The sequence below is a fragment of the Rhea pennata genome, chromosome 9 (assembly GCF_028389875.1).
Source record: "Rhea pennata isolate bPtePen1 chromosome 9, bPtePen1.pri, whole genome shotgun sequence".
Classification (NCBI taxonomy): Eukaryota; Metazoa; Chordata; class Aves; order Rheiformes; family Rheidae; genus Rhea; species Rhea pennata.
In genome coordinates this window covers 12,294,907-12,322,522 of record NC_084671.1, presented here as the reverse complement: position 1 = coordinate 12,322,522, position 27,616 = coordinate 12,294,907, and the positions used below count along the sequence as shown (strand labels likewise).

Sequence of the window (27,616 nt, the reverse complement as noted above, 5' to 3'; positions counted from 1 at the left end):
TCCTGAGCGTAGATCCCAGCTGCAGAACCACATCTAAAGCTATTTATTCTTGCACAGGTTTTTTTCACACATTCTTGCCTTCTGTTTTTGCTGGAGCCTCTGTCCCTATTGAGAGGCAAATTTTAGCCATCTGGCAAAGCAGCCTGTAAAAAAAAAAAAAATAAGGAGAGAAAACACAATGTGCATGGGTGCACACACACACACACACGCACAACTCTGGAGATTAAGGAAGACAAAAACTTAGCTGAACGCCGTGGCTTTTGCTGAAGTGCATCGGGCAGCCCGACGGAGCGAGAGGAGGGACTGCGGGAGCGGGCTGGCGGAGGGGAGGACAGTTTCAGTGCCGTCAGGTCTGTGTGTGTGTGTGTGTGTGTGTGTGTGTGTGTGTGTGTGTGCGGGCGCGTGTGGGGATGTGGGGAACCGTTGCAGGCAGGGGAAGGCGTGACCTGCATGGAAAATGCCAGACAGCTCCAGACACACACACACACACACACACATACACACTCACACGCTCACAAATCTCGGCACAAAGATAAGGCGGACAGCGGAGCGCTTGGAATGAGGCAAAGCCATCCCCCCAAAACAAACAAACATCTCGGCGCTCCGAACCCACTGGGGAACTCTCCGAGCTGCAAAATGAGGTGAGTGCCTACCCGAAGGGCTGGCCCCAGGGGCCCGCGCGCCGTTGTCCCCGGGCCGGGCTGGGCCGAGGGGCGATCCCTCCGGAGAGCGCTTTTCCCTTTGATGACCGCGGCTTCGCTTTCCCCGCCTGCGTGCGAGCGGAGCGTTGCTCACGTCTCGGCTTCGCGCTGCAGCTCGGCTTGTGTGCCAGCGCGGCAGAGGAGCGCGAGCGGGCTGCGAGGCGCTCGCGCCCGCCGCGGGCTGCTCGGTTCGCAGAGAGGCAGCGTGAGAGCGCGCCGTGCCGTGCCTTACGCGCGCGGCGCACGCCGAAAAGTGCAAATTAGGCACGGCACGGGATTCGTGTTTCGGTGCGCGCCGTGGTCAGTTTTCACTTTTACATGAGGATAAGACTTTCCTGGAATGGGAAGCGTTGATGTTATTTTACTTCCTCTGTTAAAGAGAAAGCAAAGGGTTGCACCAGCGAAAGGCCCGTTCACGTCAAGGCGGTGATACCCATTTACACCAGATGAGCATCTAGCCCTTGTGCATGTACTCTGAGCAGAAGAGAAGCAGATTTTTCCTTCATACATTTTTGTGGTTTCAGACAAGCTGTCAGAAAAAGGCATGTTCAACCTCACTCTGCTTGAAAGAGAAATCGATCCAAAATTTTCAGCTCCCATTAACTTTGCTTTGTAACCAAGAGCTGGGGAAAGTGATGGCACTACAGAAATGAGCCCCAGTAATATATTGCACTGGTTTCAAAAGAACGCAGACAGGTTAAAAATAATCCACTTACATAGCTTCCATTTCCTCACCAGCACAGCTAACTTGAGCCCTAATTTTGAAACCGTATGTACATATATATGTAAGTAGTTCCAGCAACTGCAGTACACACCTACAAGTCTTTGCCAGGCCTTAGCATCTATTTTAAAAAGTTTAAATATTCCCTTCTAATGGCTCTAATTTCCTATACACTTATTTTCCTATGTGCACTCCACTGGATGTAAAGGACACAAGGTAGCTCCCATGCAATAGCATGAACTTTCATGTTCGGACCTCCATCACGGGCAAAGCTGTGTTCACCTCCCTTTGCACTGAGAAATGTTCCATTTATGCTCACTTTCATGCTGCAAATGGAGCTCAAGGCTGGTGGGAGGGCAGTTGGACTGCTGTTGATTTACCTAGATTCTCTGCCCATCTCTGACATGAGCAAGTTGATGCCCTTCTAAGGGCCTTAATCTCTGTGTGCTTCTCTACTTGGGTGCGTGCAGAGAAGAGAAGAGAGAAGAAGGAACATGTTAGGTTATACTTGCCTAGCTGTGAAAAGCTGTGCTGTGAGAGTCAGTGATCCCAGTCTGGCAGGATGAAGCTAAACAGTAATAATAATACTTAGCTGTTACCCCCATGATGCTTTCATTAAACTGATTTAGAAAGCATCATTATTTGATTAAGGGTCCTCATGTTTGTTCTTCTGTTAAATGAAGATTTACCCATCAGAGCACCGTTAGCTCACTGCTAACTGTTCGCAGAAAGTGTTAGAAATACTTAACTCCTGAAGATGCCTGGAGCTGGATGGGAGGCCCTTGCTGTATTTTTTGCACTCACTTTATACACCTCTCCAAGGATCTTCCCATCCCGCCTTTCTGCAGCCCTGTGACACTCTACCTCCTGCCTCCCTGCAACTCGGCTCACGAGAACGCAGCACTGTGTCTTCTCTTCCACTCAGCACCAGGTCTGTGACCCTCCAAGCTTCCCTCTCTGGAGCATATAGGAGGAGAGAGATGCTTGTGCTGTATCAGCTCTGTGTTAAAAAGCATCCTAGCAAGCTGCAGCTTTGGCCCCAGCCTCCCATGCCCAGTGAGTCCTGTGCAGTGGCCTGCACAAATGCGCCTGGGAGCTCTGTCCATTGAAAGGCCAGGAGCCATCCTGCACTTTCTGCCCCACACCATGGCATCAGGGAGCTGGATATTTGCCAAGCATTTAGAAAGGGGCAGAGCAGGCCCCAGACACAAACACCCCATATGTTGCCCTGATGTTGCATCTAGGACCTGCCCCAAGTCATACAGCCAGATTTTAGTCTCAACTAGTCTCAACTGTGAGACCTTACATGATCTGCTTGGAAAAACAGACTGAGCCCTTGACAGGTTTTGGCATTGCAAGAGCTTTAGTATCTCCTTTTGTGTTTTCCAGGTACCCTCTGGCTTGGTCCTTTTGTGCTTTCTTGCTCTCTGTGGTGGATGCCATTGAGCTGACAGATATGTTTGGAGAGATCCAGTCCCCAAACTTCCCGGATTCCTATCCCAGTGACTCAGAAATGACATGGAATATTTCTGTGCCCGATGGATTTAAGATCAAGCTCTACTTCATGCATTTTGACTTGGAGTCCTCCTATCTCTGTGAATACGACTATGTGAAGGTGAGCTGTGGTGTTACATGGCAAATGGAGGGGTAGCAGGAAGATCTGTCTGGCCAGCTGAGGGAGGGTAGTGCTGGAAAATCTGGGAACATGCTATTTTTCACCATTTATTAGGCACAAGAATTGTCAGTCCAATGGATGTCAGGGCAAGCACAGATAAGATGATAGCATACATTAGACTAACCAGTGAATGGGACACTCATGTTCAGAACCTAACTACAAAGGCCCCAGGTTTCTGAAAGTATTTGGGCACCTAGTTCTCATTGAACCCAATGGTATTTAGGCACCTAAATGCTGATGAAAGTGAGCTAAACCTCCAACCAGTGCTACTGTAGTGCCAAACATGTGCAAGCAGGGTGTCTGATGAGTTGCACACCTTCATCAGGCCACAGCCATGTGTGTCCCACAGGCAGCCTGGGCTCCCAGATGTGCTAACAGGTTCTTGGGACATCCCATCCAGTCCCAAAAGGGGCAAGAGGCTCGAACTCAGACCTGAGTTCGAGCCTGCAAGCTTGGATCTGCACCCACAGCCTCCTTCCCACAAGCAGCATGGGTCAGACCCAAAGGCTTCCTCATGTTCACTGCAAACCCATTTCACAGCTCAGATCCAAATTTTGAGGCCACTACTCACAAATACCCACAGCACAGACAATCTGTGGATATTCCCAGGGAGCTGTCATGACAAGTGACAGAAGATTTCGGTCTGCTTCAACGTAGCGCAGAGTCTATCAGAAACCACAGCAGGCCATACACTGTTGTGCCTCAGATCATCCTTGTACCTTGAAATATGTACAGGGCTCTCCTTGTATCTAGAACAAGCTGGGTTCTCCATCTCTTTGGTCTAGACAAGATTTGCTGCAGTCTGGGCCAGACTATAGCAAGCAGGTGCTTTCAATGTTAGTCCCACTGAACAGGACTGAAACTAGGCAGAGGTCTCATTTGGCCCCTCATGCAGAGGCAGGTAGAGTGTCTACCCAGGCCTGAAGCCACAGAGCTCAGCCTTGACACTAGTTGCCAGCTAATTGAAATTATTATTTCATTCTTGCACTAAGAAGATGAAGCAAATGTGTGTGTTTTTCCTCTCAGATCTGCTATTTGCTGTTTTAATTTCCCCTTTGCGCTGGCACTCCTGCTACTAACAGCTCTGATTGAGATTTGATTAGTTCTTTCTGCTTCTCCTGGATCTTCTCCAAGCAGAAGGGCCAGGGACATATATAGAGATATATTACTTTAAAAACCCAGTAGGCTCAAGGAGTTAATTTCTTGGAAACTTTACCCATTCCAAGCTTTACCCCTCCTCCTGCCCTTCACCCCCTGCTCATTTTTCCTTTTCCATAAGGCTCCCTGTTATTTGGCCATGGTGCCCATTTGGCATCATAACTCTCCCTGCCACTGGATTTCCATGAGGAGGCGGTGTTTTTCACAGGGATTTAGATCTCAGCTGTATAAATTTGCTATGGACTGAAACTCAGCTTGCAGAGCCTCCACCAAGGAATTATATTTGTGTCAAAAATGCTCAGAAAATGTCCATCTGGATGGATTACGGGTGATCCATAAGCTCCTCCACTAGGTTGAGATGCAATCCTGATGCTGCTAGACCACCAGCTAAGAAAACGTAAGGAGAGCACACAAGTGACTTCATGGCCATTCCCCTCCTTGGGTCTGTATATGCAGCCTCCATCACCAATAGGGCAAGACATGGAAAGAGAATCAGCTCATACCCTGTCTTTGATAGAGGCCACTGTGCATGCCTATAGAATATAGTTCTAGACCCAATGTATATAGGTGCTTCTCTTTAATACTCTACAGTTCCAGTAAAGAGGGTCATAGCTTAAAAAGCCAAAGGTGGCATCTCTGTGTTTGCTAGTATTTGATGGATTTCCCCCTCCATGAATTTGTCCAGTTGCTTTCTAAACTCCCGTGTGAATCTCTGCAGCATCCTGTACCAGAGAGTTGCACAGATGAAATATGTGATTATGTACATCAATATATTTGTGAAGAAATACCTCTGCTTGTTTATCCTGAACAAGGCCCTGATTCAAAAGCTGTTGGACTCTCCTGTCAGCCTCTTCATTGTCTTCACTGCTATAAGAATGAGGTCAAACACTGGGGTGAAATAACTTCAGTGCAAGGCAAGGAAAAACAAAATCCCTGCTCAGGACAGGTGGAAAGCAACTGTGCTGTGGCCTTTGCTTTCGTTGCCTTCTCAGCCATCCACATGCCTCTTCTGGAGCAGTGTAGAAAATGATCTTGAGTGGCAAGTTCAGAGGAAGCCAAGCTTCAAACATACACAGATCCCTGCCTTCGGGGTGGTCTTCGGAAGTGAACAGATTCCAGAGCTCTGAAACAATGGCTAATTAAAACAATAGCTGTTTATTTATATGTATAGATATACACATACATACATATATATAAAATGAACTGCAGTTTTAAAAGCAATGCTTACAGGCAAGGAGGATTGTTTGTGCAAATGGAGATGGCAATGGCTGTGAGTGTTGCTTTAGGGAGGAAGGGAGCCAGAAGGGACATGGGGAACAGTCACCCAGCAAAATATGCATCCAAAGAAGGTCAAACCTGCACAGGTAGGAAACACCAGCATACAAGCTACCTTTGGAAGTTGAACTCAGGGAGCTGGTGAGTCAGAGAAAGCCCCTCCCAGGCTTTTGGATCCATGCCCCGAACTGTGTACCAGGCCCAGGAGGGACCGGGAATAAGCAGCTGTAGACACTGCACTCTCTGCTCTCTGCTCGACTCACACCCTCCAGCTTTCTACTCCATGCGCTGCACCAGCCCTGCCAGGACAGGGCGGACATTTGCTCCCCTGTGGGTTCTGCCCCAGCCCTCACTGTGGCACAGTCCCACAGAGCATCCTCAGGTCCATCTTGTCGCTGATTTGGGGTACGTCACCTGGGGTAGTCTCACCTGGATTTGCACAGTTTGGCGCCCTTCTAGGGTGCCACAAGCGCTGTGCTATACTGAGGCACCCAGAAAGCAGTGGCTACAATTGGGAAAAGTGGGTTAAGTGACTTGACTGGTGTCATAAGGGAGCATGGTGGCAGAGGCAGGGAGCTGCAAGATGAAACCTGAGCTGTGAGGCTCTGTCCCAGACTGAACAGATGGGCTCTGCTTGGGTTGAATTTCTGCAGCTTGACCTGGGGAAAGAAAGGGGAGCTTCCAAGGCTGTGACTCAAAACATCCTTGTGGTTTTTCAGGGTTTCTTGGGAAGCAGCTGTCATAGCTTTGGGTCGTAAGTCTGGAGCACCTCCAGGCTGGTATTCACCCCATGTGGGAGTCAATTTGTCGCAGAGGTGCCAAGTGCTTTCCAGGCCAGCCATGGGGAGATGGGTCCTGCTAGAAGGAGTGTGCAAAGTAGCTTGCAGTTTTCTTGCAACTCACGCAGGGGTTGGATGGCTTTGCTGTCCCCTGTTCACTTCTGAGGGGCCTTCATGTCTAAATCCCCAAGCTGGTCAGGAAGACTGAGCCTGAGGTCCCATCCATATGATTTTGCACCTACTCTGTCAAGCCCCAGAATTAAATCAGCCTTTGAAAGTTCAGCAGTGCAGCTGGGACCAAGTTCTTCAATGAAGAAGATGAAGACAGGGCCTTTGGTGAGATGATTTCCCCACAGTCAGCCTATATGATGAGTCCTTGCAGGCTCAGTCCTGGTGAGGTTACCCTTCTTCCCCCCAAGCCCTGTCACTGGGTCCCAATTTGGGATGGCACATGCTTGAGGCCTAGCAGATTTCAGCACATGCCATAGGGCTTTCCTTTCACTCCTCCAAGCACAGACTGTGAGAGAAGGCACAGCCATGCCAGGGATATAGTGTTCGGGGAGAGCAAGCAGTTAATGTTCTAACCCGTGGGTGATCGTGAAAGTTTTGTGATGTGATGGAGCCACTTCTCCCTGAGATCGAGCGGGGCATTCCGGGTACGTCACAGACCGGTGTTGCATGGGGCATTCTCGGCTCAGGGTTTGCCACCTCCTGTCCACAGACTGGCAGAAAGGGAAGCCCATATTTGCCTGCTTTTCAGCTCTTGGGTAACACCAGGGAAGGGGTGCATGCAGCCTCGTGCTGAGTGCTGGTCCCTGCAGAGATCACAAGTGCTCTGCGCTGTTGCAGCTCCTGCAGTACCAGGTGGGGCTGAGGAAGGAGTCTGCTGCCACGTCCGGGGCCGTGCACAGCCTAGGGCACCGGGGATTGCATGTCTGCTCAGAGAGAGTGAGGAGGGGAGAAAACCAAGGACTAGGACTTGGCATGAACTCGGTAGTGGGGGGTCATGCCATCAGCAAGGCTCAGCAGAGGGTAATCATGGCCCTGGCACTTTGGAATTCCAAGCAGAGCATGTCAAGTATCCTGGAGATGGCCAGGAGGACAGAAGCGCCCAGTGCTTTGCTGCCTGCATTCCCATCATGATGGCTCTGACCAGAGGAGCCCAGTGACACCTGCCACCCTCTGCATGGTTAGGGGCCATGGTCACACTCAGTGCAGCCCCAGAGGGAAAGAGTGAGGAATAGCTAGAGAAAGGAGCCAGCGACTCCATCGCAACCCTGGTATCCCATCTCACACGCCGCAGTGGGGAGCAAGCTCAGCCCAGGCAGCCTGGAGAATTAGGACATGTGGGCACAGCGAGATCACGGGAAGAGACAGTCTCGAAATGCTGAGGCAAGTCCCCAGCAGGAGAAGCTGCCCATCCTCCCCATCCTGCTGTGGTGGGAGCACTTTGTCCCAAGCTGCTGTGCACGTTCCTGTGGGAATTCAGGTGCACATTTGCATGCTGAAGGACCCCAGATGCAATCAAGGAGAGGATGGAAGCATATCGGAGAGAAGATGCATGCATACTGGGGAGATGTTCTCTGAGAAGCTGAGGTGCAGGGTTCTGCTGCTGGCTTGGGCTGTCCCATCCCAGGCTTGATTCCAACAGTAAGTAGTATCATCATCAGTCATTTTGCAAAAGTCCTGTTAATCTGGGTGTCATCCTCCTTCATACACTTTAACTGCAAGGCGACTCTGCAGGGGCTGTTCTGTACCCTTCCCTGTCTCTAAGCATCTCCTCCCCATGTCATGTTCCCAGTGTCTTCAGCCCAGCACTGCAAATTCTCTGCCTAATGAGCCATTTATATATATTACAAGCAGTATGTTTTGCTCTCATCAGTCCAATTAGTGCATTCCTGGAGTGTGGGGGTGGCGTCCACATTTCCTTACTGCAGCTTCGTGCTCTTTTCCAGTGGCAGACATCGAACTGCCAGGCCAAATTCCACTTGGGTTTTTCGGAGTTTTGTTAACTCGCCCATTACAAGAGGTATCCCTGAAGCACTGCTGCTCCAATATCTCCAGGAGCTGATGCCTTGGGGAATGCTCCAGGGTGCTCCAGACCCCCAGCCCCAGCAGGGAAACCTGGATGGGGCATCGGGGCTGCACAGCTTCTTCCACCACTTCCCACTGCATCACACTAACCCCTTAATCACAGTCCAAGCCAAAATGCAGGGGACAGAGCGCAGCTTGGGGAGGGACCTTCATTTCCTTCCATTCCCCTGGGGAGAGAAATCCTAACAACGGACTCAGGAGCAAAGTGGAAAAGGGGAAGACGGCAGGAGGCAGAGGCGTTCAGATATCTGGCTTCTGCAAGGGTAAATTCAAGACACGAGAGTGTCGCTGTACTCTATTTTTCAAAGGAGGATTCTTTCAGCGTATTTTTATAGGGAATTTCTCTTCGGCAATTGATATTTCCCTCAGGGACACATCTTCTCTAGTGAAAATGTCGACATCATGACCCTAGAGGGAGAAACTCCAAACAAACAACCAGGATTTAATTACCAGCCTGCTCACTGGATGTAAATGATCTACGAAAAAGTACACAGTCCTCAGCAGCAGCAGCAAATGTTAACCAGGGAGGACGACCTCTCTGTTTAGTTTATTGCCGGAGGGCTGTCTCTGCTCCCTGTGTCTCGGGGCATGGGACCCATCACAGATAAGGGGCCGCAGATACCCTCAGCTGCAGCTCTCGGGGCCTCATCCTGCAGCTCCCCAGACCGCGGGCATGGCCAGGGCTGCGTGGGAAGGGCTTCCTGCTGCATCCTGCTGCTCGATGGCCCCGGCGTGGTTTCGGGCCACTGGGAAGCAGATGAGTTCACAGCCACAGCTCACACGTCCCTGCAGGCAGAGGTGACAACTAGGCTGGCCTGAGAATAGAGACCGCTGGAAACAGGTCCTTTGGACAGAAGATGCTGTGTGTCGTCTGTTCATACTGCCTCGGACAAGATTTCACATTGGAGAAGGAAAAACAGTGCCCTTTTTAATGTGGCTGAAATGCCGGTTTTTTATACTTTGGGAAGTAGCGGCGTCCATTTTTCACTTAGAAATTATATTTCGTTTCGAATTGTTCTTCATTTGAGATTTTTAAAAAAAATCCAAAGCACCACAGTATATTTTAACACGATTGAAACCAGATGGACCCCCAAATAACTTTTTGTTTGTTTGCTTGTTTCGGAACTCTCCTACACACACATACACCCACAAAACTGAATTGGGTTTTTGTGCCAATGTGAGGCACATGTTTTTTCTCCAAATTCTCAAATTTATCATCGGAAAGTCTCTCTCTTTTCTGGCCAGCTCTGGATCATATGAGAGTATGGAAAATATCTGGAGGCAACGTCAAGGCATGCTGAGTTGCCATTTCCATGTCGTCTTTCCCTGGCTTGAGCGAGTTTCCGCCTGTATGCTCAGCCCTGGGAAATTTCCCTTTTTGCCCTGGTCTGGAGGGTCTCTAGGTGCTGGTGGCTGCCATGGGAGCTGGGGCAGCAGCACAGGGGGGTCTCTCATCGCTGAGTCCAGGGTGAGCCCGGGATGACCCTGCGACAGCGCACGGTCCCTGGCCAGGCAGGCCGCTTTCTGCAGACGCTTCGCGGCAGTCGCTGTGCTTGGGCTGCTGGCTCTTTGCTCTTGGTCCCAGGATGAGGGGCTGCTCTTTTCCTCATGGCCTCAATAGTCACTGCTTGGCATGAGCAGTGGTGGGCTGGCATGCTTGCGGGGAGCCCACATTCCTCCACTGAGGGGTTATTCATATTCAAATCCCCTGGGAAAGAGCAGACAGGGCGCTGGGCACTGGAGTTGGGAGAGGTTGCAACTGAGAGGTTCCCTCCCACTGGGGGGTGGGAGAGCAGGAGACTGAGAGGGGATCATAAGACTCAAACCTGTAATGTTCCTGGGGAAAACAGCGAGGAAAAAAGGCAGGGGGGTGTTTCCAGGGGAAGCGGGAAGGTTTTCTACAGGGGTTGCAGTGCCTCCAGGCATCAACAAGTCCATGCTTTAAAGATATGCACACAGAGGCTAGCGAGCTCATGAGCATGGCAACTGGGCACATTGGCCCATGGGCCTCTCCCAGGGCCCACTGGGCCATGGGATACAGCTCTGAGACAGTGTGCCTGGTGCTGCACACTCAGGACTGGCCAGGACCTGAGCAGCAGGGATACACACAGGGACAGCTGGGATAAGACCAAGCTTGTGCAGGCCAGTCCAGGGGACAGAAACATCATCCCAATTAGAGCTGATTTCAAATTAGACCTGACTAACCTGATACAAACCAGACATGAGATGCAGCCTCTCCAAATGTGCCAGTGGTGAGGCCATATGTGGCTTGTTCCCAGCAGGCAGAGGGGGTGATGACAGGGACATGCATGGGGACCAAGCAGTGTGGAAAGGATAAGCAACCTCAGAGCACGCGACATCTCAGGTGGAAGCAATTAATGCCTGGTCTCCCCAGAACATGCAGACTCCTGCTTTCACACTGGCACTGCTCTGCTTCCCATCTCAGCATCCCCAGGGCTGAGGGGCAGGGAGTTTCCTTGGGGGTCCAAGAGTCCTCCCAGCAACACCTGGCCCTGCAGCCATCAGACAGATGCTGCTGCACTGATAAATATTTATGTGAAAGGAGGAGGCATCTCAGGAACTAGCAGCTCTGAGTGGGACTGACATAGCCTGGGGCTGATTTTCACACACTGTCTTCAGCAGCACCTGCCCACGCTCTCACCTCACCTCACAAACAGGATCCCTACCTGCACCCTCTCCTTACAAACTCCCAGCAACTCTACATCCAGGATGTAGATGAAGGGGGAAAAGCTGGAAATTACTTCTCCAAAGGTGCCCAGGCTCCCTGGATCGCCCACCTGCAGCCCACATTGAGAGGGCTGAAGAAGTGCAGGGCAGAGCAAGAAGGGGCACCCAGCAGAGCAGAGCTGCCTGTGCTCAGGTGCTGTGACTGCACTGGGGGTGCAGGGGCCAGGAGGACACACGCACTACAGTGCAGCTCAGAGCTCAGCACTGTGTTGAATATGTCCTTAGGCTGTAGCCATCAAACACTGTGCTTCTGACCTGCTGGAAAATCCCAGGCAGCCCTAAGAGGCTGGGACAAGTCTGGTGGCCTCTGCAGCAGTAAGGGGAGATGCTGTTGCAAGGGAAAGGGAACTGGGCTGGAGCGGAGCTCCTGGAGCCAAGGAGGGTGGGCAAAGCATGCAGTGCCAGAGTCTCTGAAGCCTCATGGTTCCTCACCACCAGCTCAGGCCTGCATGTCTGGGCCACTGATGGGCTGTTGATTTGTACAGGCGGGAAAAGTCATCTCCTCTCATGCAGAAAGCACAGAGAGGAAAAGGCTATGAGTGGCCAGGCAGGCCAGTGAGTTACAGTGCTCTCCCATGGCCCAGTGTGGCTAGGTTTGGAAGGCTGAGGTGAAAGCACTGACCAAGAGGACTCTCCACAGGCTCTTCCAAACCACATAAATTTACTCGAAAGTTTGGTAGCTGGAGGAAGTGGGAATGTCCAGTACTACACAGGCTGGCTTGGCTCCTCTACACAGCCAAGTGCTGAGCAGAGCCCAGATAGCAAGTCCTGAGTAATGCCGAACACCAACTCAATCTTTCTGCTAACAGATTGAAGCTGAAGACCAAGAGCTGGCAACTTTCTGCGGCAGGGAGACGACAGACACAGAGCAAGCCCCTGGCCAGCAAGTGATCCTGTCCCCAGGTCCTTACATGAGGCTGACCTTCAGATCTGACTTCTCCAACGAGGAACGCTTCACTGGCTTTGATGCCCATTACACTGCTGTGGGTAAGCAGCATTTGGCCTCCGAGACTAGCTTGTCAGGGTAGCGTAACAAATTCACTGCCCTTTGGGTCTCCTGGTTAGGATCACATCCCAGCCCTCACCTCCAGGGACCCAGTAAGAGAAGCTGAGGTCTTTGTGTGAGAGGCTGCAGAGTTGAGACATACCAGTGGCTGTGTGCCCTAGCAAAGCCTTGCATGCCAAGGACCTTTTCCCAGCGGCTACACTAATCCCCTGCCCTTTCTCCACCCTGCCGTGTCTGCAATGTGACCCACCCCATGAGACAACAGATTTCTCAGTGCCTATGACAAATGTCTCAGTGGAGAGGGATATATTGACCCAAGGTGACCTCCTTTCCTTTCTGCCTCCTCCCCATCCACCCTAGATGTGGACGAGTGCCTGGAGAAAAGCGACGAGGAGCTGGCGTGTGACCACTACTGCCACAACTACATCGGAGGGTACTACTGCTCCTGCAGGTTCGGCTACATCCTCCACTCTGACAACAGGACCTGCAAAGGTACCATCCAGGCACAGCTCAGACATGGGGATAGTCACACAGAGGGGGTGCTGAGTAGGCCACAGAGCTGCAAAACACAGGCAAAACTGCTCTCTCTTGCTCCCAGGAGGGGCACGGTGCCTCTTCCCCTATGACAGTCTGGGACTGGAGAGTGCCCAAGGTGTGCTGTCATCTTGCATGGGAAAGAGAATTGATTTCCCCCATTGGCTGTACTCTTCATCTAAGTCCTATAGACCTACTCAAGACACAGAAATGAAAAAGTTTAGCGTCTCCTCTAAATCTGAATGAGTTGATGTAAATTAGCTGGGATTAACTCTCACCATGGGACCCTGCATGTCAAAGGCATGTTTGCAGGGTGTTTATGTTGGGTCCTTCTTGTATGTACGCACATTTAGAGCCATGAGCATGGCTCCCCTGTCACACTGAGCCACCTAGCAGGCCCCACTCCATGCTTGCTACGGGGACAAGCAGGCAGGGAGCTGGGTGCAGGAAGGGCTGGATACATCTGTGACTGGGATGAAGGGAAGCTGAACGGCCATGTGTCTCTTATCACACAGCCTGCAAAGTGCATGCAGTGTCAATCAAGGTCATAGGAAAGCCAACAGTTCTTTCAGCCCTGTACTGGGGCTAAAAACCATAGAGGATTTCTCTGTAGACACCTGCCCAGGCTGAGCATGGGACATGCAGGGGAGGCTGGATATGGGGAGAAGCTAAGTATTGGGAAGGCAAATCCACAGAGGCTCCTGAGCATGATCAGGGCCAGGTGTTGGCTGGCCAGGCCACTGAGCAAGCTGTGGCTGTGTTTCAGTGGAGTGCAGTGACAACCTCTTCACCCAGAGAAGTGGTGTGGTCACCAGCGCCGACTTCCCCAGCCCATACCCCAAAAGCTCAGACTGCTTGTACCGTATCGAGCTGGAGGAAGGCTTCTTCATCACCCTGAGCTTCGAGGACAGCTTTGATGTGGAAGACCACCCCGAGGTTACCTGTCCCTATGACTTTATCAAGGTGAGCTGTGCTCTATGTGCTCCCCCTGTCCTGCTCTCTCTTCTTATCATTTTCCCAGTATTACTGGGTGATGGTCCCTGGTCCCTGGTCCCTAGTGATAGGATCAAAATTGCCCCAGTTTAAATGGGGGTGATAAAGCCAGCAGGAGCCCAATGCTTGACTGAACATATGTGTCTCACCATGTCTGATTTTGTGCTTTGGAGGCAATGATGACCCTCTTTCATTGGACCCAGAAGCTGTTCACATCTCATCATCACACGGTGCATAAGCTTCAGTGACCCCATTGCAGTGAAGTGTCCCCAGCAATCAGCCTCAGGGTGGAGTCTCCAGGTTTTGTACTTCCTTCTCAAGCCACCCACTCAAGCCACCCACTCTTATTTCCCCTGGCAGATCAAAGCTGGACATAGAGAGTTTGGCCCTTTCTGTGGAGAGAAATCACCAGGACGCATTGAAACGCAAACTAACAGCGTGCAGATCCTCTTCCACAGTGACAACTCAGGAGAGAACAGGGGCTGGAAGCTGTCTTACATGGCAATTGGTAAATCCTGCTGCGTTCCTCCATTTTCTAGGCTTGGGGCAGGGGAAGGATTTTGTAAACACCGCAGGTGGAGACTGTGAGTTTGGTGGTCTATGATTCTGTGTCTGAAAAAGATTTGTGGCAGAGATCACAAAAAGAGAGGAATGAAATAACAGTGAGACCTCTCTTCAAAGGATGCTTTTTCTTTCTACTCCAGCTGGGCTCTGAAATGAGAACATATTGCAAAGTAGTGTGGTTCTGGCCGGGATATTTGTACAAACTACTGTTTTTCACTCTCAGCCCTGTAACACCCAAAACCAGGGGCAGCCTAGGACTGAGGGAGAGACCTGGAGCCTCCTCTTCTCGAGGGGAAAGAGCCTAGCTGAGCCCTGGTAATAGCAAAGAGCAGGGCAGATGTGCTTTGTTGCCAAGAGGACAGGATGGTAGAGCTGGGATTCTGTTTGCTCCAGTTATTCAGATGAGTTTCATTTTTCTTGCTCTTTATTCAAAGGGAACCCATGCCCACTAGTGCAACCACCAATCAATGGGAAAATCGAGCCTTCCCAAGCCAAGTACACCTTCAAAGACCAGGTTGTCATCAGCTGCAACAGCGGATACAAAGTACTGAAGGTATAGTGCAATGGCATAAAGCTGGGCACTTGGGTAGGAAGGGAGGGATCCTTCATATTTTCATCTTAGATTGCTGCAGAAGCAAGAGCTCTTCTGCTGGACAGGGCTCCGAAGGGACTCCAGCTCCCCTGTTTCCTTGTTTAAGAGAGGTCTGCTCTTCTAGAGCAGCAAGACCCAAGCACTACTGTGTGACACATCATCACACACTGCCACTAGGCCTTGTCAGGCTCCAGCATCATCTGGCTTTTCTCCTACCATCATCTAATCTTCCCACCATAGGCAAGACATATGTGGTGTCATATAGCTGGATGGACCCAGGGAATCCATCCCCTGATCCAAGGCAGGCTCAGTCCCCAAGGATGTGCTAATGACCTGTCCTCAAATATCCCTAGGGTATGCAGTCCTTCCTCCCAAATTAGGAGGTTATGCTCTTTTGCCACATCAACCCTTACTGTTAGGAGGGTTTTATAATGGTCAGGGTGAGCTCATTGGACACAGCATTCGTGACTCCTCGTCCCACCCACAGCAAGCACTGAAAGACTATTCACCATTTCACTGCACCAATTTTTATACATTTGCCAAGTGGATCCTCCTGGTGCTCTATTACAGCAGCTAGCTCAGTCCTTCCCCTGGCTTCTCAGGCATGTGCAATACCCAGTTGGTGCTCTCCTCTGATCCACCTGTCTCTGTGTGCCCAAAGGAAGACTCTTTCCTTCCTGAGCATCAGGGGCTTTTCCATCCTGCCAAAGCCAGCTCATCTCCACTTGGGAGAGTGAACACGACCCATGCACCACTCTTCCCCTCTCCACAGGGCAAGGACGAAGCCTCCTCTGAAAGTCACAAACACTGCTTTCCAAAGAAGCAGGAGGAGAGAGGAAATGGCACTTTTCTAAGGCATCCCCTTAGCATCCCTCTGGAGCTGGCCAGCTCACAGGATTCAAGGCTTGGCACCTCTGTGAAAGAGAGTCACTAAAAGCCCTTGGGGAACTGCCAGGACGCTGCCTGCTTCCCACCTCAGTGGGCTCTGATTCAGCTTCCAGGGAAACCCGTTGGCCGGGCATGTGGGCAGCCAGCTTTGGCTGGCCGGGTGGTCCTCTGGGACTTTGTGAATGCTTTGGCAAGTCAAGGGGGCTGGCATTTTGGCAGGTCATCTCCAGGAAACAGCTGAGCACCACAGGGAGTGCAAGTGACTCACGTGGTGGCTGTCTTCCTTCCAAATCAGAAGCCCGATTTGACTTCTGACATGGAACTGAGTATTTCTGTAATCTCTTCCCAGGCTCATCCCCTATGCAGAGCTGCTTCTTGGTCCACATTTGGCTGTAGTAATCCATCACCTAGAATAAGAATAATTGTCTCCAGTTCTTCTGCATTTAGCATGCCACTGAGTTGCTGGTACTACACAAAAGAAAACTCTTTGAACTCTTGTTATGATTTTATTATGATTTTTAGCTATAAAAGTCCTCTTCTAGGGAGTCTGGATATATCTTGACTAAATCACCAAGAATTTGACCTTTTAAAGAGAGTGGCATTTCCTTGCCTGGTACATTGATGGTGTTTTTACTGATATCTTCTGCACAGGATAACCTGGAAAGCGACTCCTTCCAGATTGAGTGTCAAAAGGACGGGACATGGAGTAACAAGATCCCTATCTGCAAAAGTAAGGATACTCTTCCCCACCCTTCCAATGCCCTTCTGCTGCTGAAATCATTCCATGCTAAATGGAGCTGCCCTGCCTGAGCAGTTCCTTACTCAGAGATGCATACCCAGCCAAAGAAGCTACATAATTCTGTAAAGCTCTTTTGGCTCTTTCTCAGATAACATAATGGGTCTTGGTCCAAATGCCACAGGCAAGAGGTTTGTTCTTGTCTTTAGATTGATCATATAACTTGATTTGTGACCAGCTTTACTGTCTCACTGTCAAAAAAAGAGCCACCCTGGCTCTTGAGAGATGGCACCCCAGCAACAAAGTGAGAAGCAGCACTGTCTGAGATGGGTCCACCATGGTATGAAGGATGTTTAGGGTGTGGGGTCTCTGGATGACTTTGAGGGGAACTGAATCCAGCTCTCAAAGTGTGCGTGGAGTCTAGCCAGACTCCTGCCCATTTAAAACACCTGAGAGCTTTAGCATTAGTCAAGACTTCCTCAGAGCCTATTCGACTGCAAAATGCCGCTCACATCAAACTGCCTTTGTGGTGATGCCCATTAATGACTGGTTCCTGCTGGAGGGAGGGAGGGAGGGGGATGGCCAGTCCCAGGTGGGTAAGAGAGTTTTGTCCAACCTGTTAGATAAATCTGGGACACTGATAATCTAGTACCTGGTCTGAATTTCCTTCCAAATGGGCCCATTGGGATAAAGGGCACTGGAGAGGTTCCAGGTCTGGGCCCAAACCAGGTGCTAAGTGAAAATGTTGAGAAAAATTGCCCAGATATTTACAAATCTCAAAAAAGGGAAAAGGGGCAGAAGAAAGGAGATCTCTTTTGAAAGGATTTGCATCATCTCTTCTTTCATCTAACTCAGTTCCTCTCTCTCAGCTAAGGCTTGGGAGATGTGCTTTTCAAGTATCTGATAACACTTCTTTCTTTTCCTCAAACACATGCTGCTGTCCTTCAGCCCTTGGGAAACATTCACTTCTCTCTACACAGTAGATTGTACAGAATCTACTGTAAGGCTGACCTAGAGAAGAGAAATGCAATGAAGAACTTCAGAGAGAGGCAGGAATAGATGCACTCAAGGGATGTAAGATCCAGGCTCTTCCCATCAGGGCAGATTCTTTTTATTTTACTGATACTGTAGATCCTTAGGAGAGTATTTCTGGAGGTTTAATTCATGTTTGTTCACTCAAAATGGAAAGTCAGAGGCTCTTAGACCTGCTAAATAATTTCATACCTGAGAGGGCTCCTTACCAAATACAGGGTCAGTGATGTTTCTGCCCTGCAAAGGAAACTCCTCAGTCATATAGCTCGCACAACAGCAGTCTCCTATGGATTTTGTCCATGCTTGAGCAGAGATCAGTTAAAAATTACCATTGGCTAGAAAAAAAATGGGTAAATAGCTGCTCTCCCCAACACTGCAAAATAATGAAAAAAAGCATTATTTTTTGAAGAAAATTGAAATGTTTACCTACATTATTCCAGGCAGGTGGGAACTGCTTCCCTCTTGTATGATATGAATCACTACACTGACATTCCACGGCTTTTTGGGAATGCCAGAAAGCCCCTAACTAGGCAATTCAGGCCTTCAAACTGCAGTATTTCCCACCTCCCTTGAACATCTGGGAGAGGCAAAGCATGAGCAAAAATGGTTTGGAAAGAAATGCAAAATATACATATATATATACATATATATATATATATATGTATCTATATACACATATAACTTCTCAGCCAAGGCTGGATAAAACACAGCTCTACAGCCCAGTGAGAGAAAACACCAGCCCCATGAAGGTTTGTCCCAGCATGTTGGAGCAGTTGGAGAGGGCCCCCAGCATGGCACCGTCTGCACCACAGCTCGGGGTCTGCAATGCCTCACAGGGCTTGCTGAGGCGACAGGGTCACTCATTAACGATTGCTGGTGTTTGGGGGATTGGGTTTCCTGCATGCCTCTCTCAGCTCATCTACTAATTCGGCTTTCTCTCTCTCTGCTCTCCTCCTTCCCCTCTGCCTTCGGCGCAGCTGCAGATAGAGCCGACAACCAGACAGAGAGAAGAGCCAATTCGGAGCAAGTGGCGGCGTGAGGCTTGCGCTGGCCGCCCTGCCGAGACGGCAGCCTGTCTCGGTGCCCCTCTCCGATCTGTCCGGAATCCAGGGCAGGTTCTCTTTGTCTCAGGCCCGGCTGCCAAATCCATCTCTGCGGCCTGTCTAACTGGCATGGCACTCTTAATCTCTCCACGCCTGGTGCTTCCTTAACTCCAGCTCCAGCTCCAGAGGGGGGGAAGGAAATTCGGAGTCAAGCCCCCTTTCCTTCTGTCCTGCAAGAACGGTGCTGCTCGGGGCCCAGGTGCTCCCGCGAACCCCTGCCACATCCTCCACAGCCCTTCCGCTCCTCTCGGACACCATGGCCTGGCTCTGCTTCCCCTCAAAGACCGCGGTTGTGCAAGGAACAGCCACCACGTGCACGGCTGCCTGTTTGTTTGTTTGTTTGTTTGGATTTAACCTCCTGCTGCTTTTTCTCTCTGGCCCAGCATCACAAATAAGAAACACTCCTTCCTCTCCTCTCTCCAAGTGTCCTGGCATCTCACAGAGCTTCCCCATACAAGAGAGGCCCAGAGGATGGGTTGGCATCAGAGGCTGCATGCCTTTGCCCGCAGGGCACTGAGCACCAGGGCAGGGGAGGCTGCTCTCCCCTGCTCCCCCTTTGCTCCCTGCTGCTGGCCTGGCAGAGGGAAGTATGAGTTGGCATCAGGCCAGGCACAGCTAGAGGAGATCAAAGCCACATGTCTGGCCTCATCCATGTCCCGGGGCCCAGGGCATGCATCCCTGGGGTGCATCACAAGGCCTCATTGGGATGGACCTGGGATGTGGTCTGGTGACTGGAAGGATAGGTGTACACTGGGGAGCTTGGTGCTAAAGAGCCCCTTTCCCAAGACAAAAGTCTGGAATGGCCTGAAGGCAAAAACTTGCTCCCCTATCCCTTTGGGAAAGTCCTACAACAAGGGCAGGCATGGGGGGCAGCAGTATGTCTATGCAAGTGACCATTCTCCTGCCCTCAGGCTTCCCCCAGACCTGTGGGACACACAGGGAGGGAACAAGCCATGTGCATTAGTGGAACTATCCTCTGCAGCCGTAATCAGCCCCAGAGCAGACTTGCAAGCTGGTCCCCAAACATCACTTCCCTCCTTCCTGCAAGCCCCAGCATCCCTCAGGATCTTATAAAGCTCTTGTGGTTGCTAGCACCACAGCCCCAAAGCACCATGCTCCCAAGCACCACAGGAAGAGAGCAGGAAGCTTAACCCAGATGGGGACTCAAGGGGGAACGGTGAGGGGGGGTTCGTGTCCCCCTCCTCTGTCTATTTGCAAGACTCAGGTACCTAGAGCTTCCTCCCAACTGCACTGCATCCACATACCCATCTCCCATCACCAGCTGTCCCTACCTACCAGGCAGGAGGTGGAAGGGACCCTGGTGACTGTAGACTGCAGTGTTTTGCCATGAAACAGTTTTGTACCCCAGGCAGGTGGCTAACCTTGCACATCAGTAAACGTCGATGGTGCCAGTAGCTGCTTTTAGCTAATTCTCTCTTGATCAGTCTGGATGACTGCATGAGGAGTTTTAGGGCTTCTGCCCTCAGCTTCCTGTCCTGTTTAACTGTCTCTCAATTCTCTCACATAGAGAAGAGGTCCACAGAGTTCACATCATCCCTGTTCCACAGGATCTGCTCCCTGCAAAGGTCCCCATCCCCTTCTCAACCCCTCATCTCAGAAGTGGCAGAGTCTAGCTCAACAGAGCTGCACTTCCTCAACAAGATGAGAGCTGGGTTCCTGCCCTCTCGCAGGGCCAGGTCCCCTGGAATGAGAGATACTGTACAGCATCACCCAAGCATGCACTGCCAATCATTCACACCACAGGGAGTCAGCAGCTCCCATAGGGCACCCATGAGGTGACTCCTGGCTTTGGAAGAAGAATGATCTTGCAGACAGGGGATCCTTCTCAGGATGGGTAGCACAAGCCTGACTTAGGGGACAGGACTGGAGGAGAGACTGGGGAGAGCTCTGTGAAGGATCTGGGGGGGGGGGAGAGGGGAATGGACCACGAATAGGCCATGGGAAAGGCAACAGCACCTAGAATTCCTTCTCCTGCTACCAGGCCCTGAGCCTACATCAGGGGTAGGTGAAGCAGAGCCAAACCTGCCTATGTCCTTGGGATGGAGCACACAGGGTCTTCCCCATGTCTGATCATTTTCCCTCCCATCTGCAGACCAGCCAAGCCACACGCTCTCTGTCCCTCACTTCCTGCTGTCACAGAACAGCTGGGACCTGTGGATGTTCAGCCTGTGCTGTAAGCCTGGACCAGCACTGCCTGGTGCACAAGACCCAGAGCGGGAGGGATGGAGCTGTGCTGTTAGCAAAGCCTTGCACTCAAAGCAGTCCATCAATGCACAGGATAGTAAATCACTGCATGCTTTTTCCTGCCCATTAGTAGGTGATGCAAAGACAGAGCCTCCCCCAAAGGTTCTTACCTGCCTGTGCAGCCTCTTCCCCTCTCAAAGGTATAACAGAGAGATCTCGCACTAAATTCAGGACTCATGAGCAGCTCCCAGGATGAGGCCTCCATCAGCATGAGTGGTATCAGCCGCAGTCTGTGGGCTGCTGCTGGTGTTCAGTAGTGCTGCCTATGTGCCCCATCTTTGCAGGAGGGCGATGCTGCGTTTCATGGGGCCAGGCAGTGAGCAGACTGCTGCCCTGCCTGGGGATGGGGGACAGGCAGTGAGCCAGGAGTACAAAGAAGCCTGGCCAGGGGGAGTGCAATGGTGGGGGAAGGGGAGGAGGGGGGCTTAGAGCAGAAGCTTGGAAGTGGGAAATGTATCTCTCTACTTCAGCAGGGCTGAGATTTCCTCCATCGCCTTCCTGGAGACCAGAGGGGAGGCTGAGCTTGCCGCCTAGGAGAGACAGGAAAGGCAAAACTTTTACATTAAGCAAAGTCACAGACAGGCTTTCCACATCCTCTCCTGCACAGTTCTGGAGGCCCTTAAGCTCCTCTGCAGCAGGCCAGAGGTGACTCCTGACCCCTTGTGAGGCAGTGAAAGTGGAGAGGGAGCAGCTCTCCGCTCCTTGGAGAGCCCCACAGCCTTTCCAGGCAGTGCACAGATGGAGCTGCAGGGATCCCTGCTGCAGCGTGCAGAGGCAGCCAAGCCAACACAGACGTCAGAGGAGCAGAGGATTAGAGAGTCCATCGGTGGTTAGGAGTCAAGTTGGCCTGCCTCCAGCTGCCACGTGAGGCAGACTAAATTGCCAAAGGGGGAAGCATGTCAAGCTATACTCCCTGCAGTGTCCTAGACAGGGGATACTGGGCTACACAGGCTTCCCTGTAGGACCAATGCTGCATGCCAAAGCCCAGTGTTACCTGTCTTCTGGCAAGGTACTCTGTGAAAACAACACAGTGTTCAACCTCCCTTCTGTGCTGACTTTCAGTTGCTGACTGCAAAGCACCACCAGAGCTGGAGCACGGCTTTGTCACCTTCTCCTCCAGGAACAACCTCACGACTTATGGGGCAGGCATCCAGTACCACTGCGAGCACCCCTACTACCACATGGCACCCAACAGTACTGGTGAGCAGTGGGGCAGGGCTGCACCCCAAACCCCCCGCCCAGCATGGTGTGGGTGGGTGCACATCTGTGCATATGCGGGTGTGCAAGTGTTGGGGGAGCTAAGGATGGCCACCCTGGTATGCACTGTAAGCAGCAGGCTGTGCACATAAACTATATATGTGTACCCTGCATCTGCACTGCCTGGGTGTCAGAGTGGCCTCATCCTGCTCCACAGCAAGGTAGAACAGAGTTGGAATCACATGGTGCTTTGACCATATCTTTCATAGCCTCGGCAGAGCACAGTGGCAAACACTCCCCATGTGCACAGGGCAGCCAGATCCATCAGCTGTGCCCAAGGCCAGCTCGTAAAGCCTTATACCAGGCCTTTTACTCAAAGCAGCCTCACCTGGCTCTGCAGCCCCCCATCCCAGCACCCAAATGTCCAGCAGGGCCAAGACAAACAGACAGCAGTGGGATTACAGCAGGTTGAGTTCTCATGTTATCCCCCTGATTCACAACCACAGAGACACCACAAAGTGTTTTGCAAAGCCCCACAGGTCACTGAACCCTTCAGACCCAGCTCTGGTAGCAGGAGGGGCTGCACAGAGCCCAAATGCATGCTCCAGCCCTCCGTCCTCCTCCTCCCTCAGCAAAGAAAGCCAAAGGATTTTCTCCCATTCCAGTGCCCCTGCTCATATCTCCTTGCAAACCCACCGGCCCTATGCATCTGGTCCCGAGCATCCGGCACTCATTAGTGTAATGGGCACTAGCAGCGTTAATGAGACAGCAGCTTCCAGGCGAGGATGAAGGCAGAGCATAGCGCTCCACAGGACTCAGGGCAATGAGACCAAGGGTGGTTGCATGCCCCCTGCATGGAGACAGGTCTGTCATGGCCCCTCAGACAAAGGAACACAGAGGACTTAACATGGGCGGGAAGTCATGTCCTGCTCTAGAAAAGTGTTCAAAAGGTCCTGATGGCTGGGCAAAGTCTCCTCACTTGGCCACAGCCCAGCTAACACTTCGCTCTCTTCCAGCCACCTACACGTGTGATGCATCAGGGATGTGGAAGAGTGAGGAGCTGGGGACCAAACTACCATCCTGCCAACCAGGTACCAGGGGCTGGGGTGACAGCAGGGTGCCTGGCCCCATGGTGAGGGGTACAGAGGAGAGATGTGCAGGGACAAGGCTGTCTCTATGCCTAATATGGTCTGGTGCTTCCCTAGATAAGGAACCTGCTCTGTAGCAGCACCACACATCACGGGCTATGCATATCCTGCCTCTGGTTGCAACATATGGCCAAGAGAGTAATGAGGACCCAGGCCTCCTGCTACCCTGGCCTGCTGGGTATTGGCTACAGATGGCCAGGGTGAAGAGAGTGTCTCCAAGCAGCAGGGACAGGGACATCTCTGTGGTGGTGGTGAGCCATGACTCAGGCAACATGGGTGCTGCAGCCATCCCAGCTGTCCAGGCAGCCCCTGCCCTCTGCTCCAGCAGAGGAAGGAACACAGCAGCCCCAGCACCCAGAGCAGAGCCCGTTGGCCACAGTCAGTCCAGAGCCTGTCAGTGTTACCTGTCAGCTTCCATTAGCAGTGTGTCCACATGCAGAAGTAATTAGCACATCTCCAAGTCTTGTAAAAACACCCAGCTGGTTCACAGGGGAGGAAAATCCCAAGCCAGTGGCAGAAATGTTTGCAGCCAGCAAGTCTCCAGGCCAGGCGCCCACTTGGGATCAAACAAAAGTCCCTAGGACATTGGCTGGCCTCAGCTGAGCATGGGGCCAATCTGGCTGCCAGGCTGGGGGGGAGCTGGCAGCAGTTCTGGGTGCGGGTTACACACGCTGTGCAGCGATGCCTCTCTGGAGAGGTGCAGGGATTCAGACACTGTACAGCAACTGCAGTACCCCACATACCCATGGGCTCAGGACCTTGCTCTGCCACATAATGGGTACTGCAGGATGTCCAAATGTGTTAAGCGATCCCAAGCCCAGAGGAAGGATCCCATGAGGTACCCTGGTGCCTATGGAGCTCAGAAACCAGGCTTGTGGTTGCTCTTGTTTCAGTGGCTGCTTCCTGTATCCCTCCTCGATGCTTCAGCCTGAAATAATTTGAGCTGGGAGCATATGGGGACATCTTCTGGAGCCATAGTTGCTTTCATGGGCCATTTCCAGACCTCCTGATTAGTGACAGAAGTCAGAGATACTTCAGAAAAATGGAAAATCCCAGAGGGTGACGCTCTCCTGAGATTGGGATCTGCAGGCAGCAGCTGGCCAGCTGCTCTTCAGATCTTCTCATGTCTCACGCTACCTCCCTATCAGTAGAAACTCCTCTTCCAGACCACTCTTCGTCTGCCTCTGCCATCAGTGGGAGCATTTGCTGCCTGGTCAGCATTTTTAATATATAATTTAATAGAATAAATATTTGGCTGGATGCACTTCCTCTAAAATCATCTTGCTGGGATGGCTGTCAGCTTTGGTGCAGCAGAACAGCTGGGCTGGGCTGGGACACAGGAATTATTTGCCTAAGTGTGTTTCCTATTCCTTACAGCACTGGGAAAGGCAGAGGAGCTAAATGCACAGAGAGGCACACTTCCATGCCGCCTGTGGGAGTTACAGTTTTCCTAGCAGCAAATCCCAGCCACAACAAATTAGTGTTAGCTCCTGCCCTGCTTACAAGGCTGGCCTGCAGCCCTGATGCCGTCACTCCGGGGGGTCAGGCTCTCTGGTGCATCCCTAGCAAGGGAGCACAATGGGGAAGAGTGCTGGCATTTTCCTTGGAGGATGTGGATTCCCTTTGTGTGCCAAGGGGGGTGAGGGTGGTCTTCCCAGTCCCCACTGCCTGCCTCCCAGTACACCTATGCTGCTGGGATTTGAGGGCTCTTCCAGCTGTGGAAGGGCAATGACCTTCCCTGTCACTGTCCAGCCTGCCCAGTTCAACCCACTCAGAGCTACCTTCAGTATACCAAAATCCTCCTCCTACTCAAACCAGGTTGCAGGGTCTGGCTAAGATGGTCAGAGGCAAACCAGGCAGCACATGGGACTATTCAGACATTAATGAGAGATCTGCCAAGGAGCTGAGCAGAGGGTTTGGCTGCCACAGCTGTGGTGAGGACTTAAGAGGGAGGGAGAGCAGCTCTTGGTGCTAGGCAACGTCTCGCAGCCAGGCGTTCTCCAGCCATAACTCCTCTGAGAGCACAAACGCCACAGCTCTGGGACCGTTCTGGTGACAGGCCCCAGAATGAGGGGAGAGGCTGGGCTGGGCTGACATAAGTCTCCAGTCTTCTCAGTGGCATTCTCCTGGGTTTCTTGGCACATAGAAAGCAGGAGTTGGGCAAGTGGTAGGATGGTCTGGAAAGGGCTGAGCAAGTTCGCAGGGAGCGTGAGGTTGCAGGATTATTCACTTTGCCTTTCTGTTTCTGAAGTGAAGAATGGCCTGTTTTGGTCAGGTTGCCATAACCATGGGAATCTTAAAGACATACTTCAGAGTACGCACATCCTGGAGAGATACAAGGAGAGTTAGGGCCTTCTGCCCCATCATGAAGGTACTGCAGGCTCCGAAGTTGCAATGATGGATAGCACTGAGCAACATGCATTCATCCGAGCAAGTAGATTATGCCATAAGCTTAGTGGCAATTCCTGAGACAGCCAACTGAGATCCTCCCTTGGGTCTCCAGGCTGCTATGTAGGAGCGGATGCCATGACTGCAGTTTCCAAGGGCGTGTAAGGAAAGGTGTCCAAATACTGGAAACCAACAGGCTCTAGACTCTAGTCCTGGCCAGCTACTGACCCATAGATAAGACATTTCCTTACTCTATGCCTCATTGTCTGTAACCACAGAAAACAGGGGACAAACATAGGGCTTGGTATTAATATTTTTACTGCTTGGAAAGTAGGTCCCTATTGTCCTTGGGCTGTGAGACAACAAAGATGCTCCATGCTCCAAAAGTCTTTCAGAAATAGCTCAGCCCAATAGAGTGATGAGACATGTCCAATGTCATGTAAAAGGCTGGCAACAGAGGCAGCACTCGCACTGAAGTGTCCTAGTCTTATGCCTGAGCCATCAGGCTTAGAGAAATATAGGGTAGCCCCTAGTTCACAGAAATAACTGGACAAGCCATGCAGGCTTCAGACTAGCCTCTTTTTCACAGAATCACAGAATTCTGTGATTTCTGCAATTCACAGAATTGGTGATTTCCCTGCATAGCTTCAGTGAGGGCTGAATAGGGTCTGCAGGTGTCATCCCCTTACCCCTATGGAAGAGCAATAGACTGCTCTTCTCCAAAAGGAGGCAAATTTGGCCAATAGAAATGGTCCTACCAGGCAAGGGAGACAAAAGGGGAGCTGGGGCTACCTTTAGGAAGCAAACTCCTGCAGAAGGACAGACATGCTCCCTTCCAGATATACCTCTAAGGACTTACTTGAAGCTGGGCGCAGTGCCCAGCAAGCTTCAAGCTCTTAAGTGCACTCTGCCAAGAGAAGGTGAGGATGGCAGAAAGGATAGGCTTTATCCACCAGGAAAAGGAGGAGAGTTGTCCTTTACAGAAAGGAAAGACACAAGGGAGCATTTTGTTATAAAGATTATTATCTATGTGGTATAATCTACAGGGATGTCCGTTTTCAGCTGTTCCCTAGATAAGTGCTTGCTCAGCTGGGAGTAACTGTCCTGTCCCTTTTGCCCCCAGTGTGTGGCCACCCAACTCGTGCTCTACCTGGGATCATCAAGCGCATCATTGGTGGGCGAAATGCAGAGCCTGGCTTCTTCCCCTGGCAGGCCCTGATTGTGGTGGAAGACATGTCCCGAGTGCCCAATGACAAATGGTTTGGCAGCGGGGCCCTACTTTCAGACTCCTGGGTGCTGACAGCCGCCCACGTGCTCCGCTCACAGAGGCGGGACAAGACCATCATCCCTGTCTCCAAGGAGCACGTCACGGTCTACCTTGCCCTCCATGATGTGAGGAACAAAATGGATGCCGTCAACCGGACAGTAGAGAGGATCATCCTCCATGAGGAGTTTGACATCCAGAATTACAACCATGATATTGCTCTGGTCAAGCTGAAGGAGAAAGTGACCATGGGGAATTACGTCATGCCTGTCTGCTTGCCTCAGTTTGAGCATGAGCTGGAGGGGCCTCAACCCAACACATTGGGGCTGGTGGCTGGCTGGGGTATCTCCAACCCCAACATTACCGTGGATGAGATTATCAGCTCAGGGATGAGGACACTGTCCGATATCCTGCAGTACGTCAAACTCCCAGTGGTGCTCCATGCAGAGTGCAAGACCAGCTATGAGTCCCGGTCGGGGAACTACAGTGTGACCGAGAATATGTTCTGTGCCGGATACTACGAAGGTGGGAAGGACACTTGCCTGGGAGACAGTGGGGGAGCCTTCGTCATTCAGGACCCAGGGACCCGGAGGTGGGTGGCCCAAGGGCTGGTTTCCTGGGGTGGCCCAGAGGAGTGTGGCAGCAAGCAGGTGTATGGTGTGTACACCAAAGTCTCCAACTATGTAGACTGGGTGGAGAAGAAAACAGGCTCTTCTGAGAAGTGGACATTTCTGGACCCTGAGCTGGAGAGATAG

The 27,616-nt window shown here is 51.6% G+C and overlaps 1 protein-coding gene across 1 annotated transcript; it reads left to right on the top strand.

Moving 5' to 3' along the window:
- The first annotated feature begins 410 nt into the window (after positions 1-410).
- Positions 411-27,616, top strand: LOC134144047 (mannan-binding lectin serine protease 1-like). Its single transcript, XM_062582658.1, is given in 12 exon segments — positions 411-485; positions 487-641; positions 2,812-3,037; positions 11,961-12,138; positions 12,518-12,649; positions 13,458-13,654; positions 14,045-14,192; positions 14,683-14,801; positions 16,380-16,458; positions 21,927-22,064; positions 23,078-23,152; positions 26,721-27,616. Coding segments are annotated over 12 exon segments (2,418 nt in total).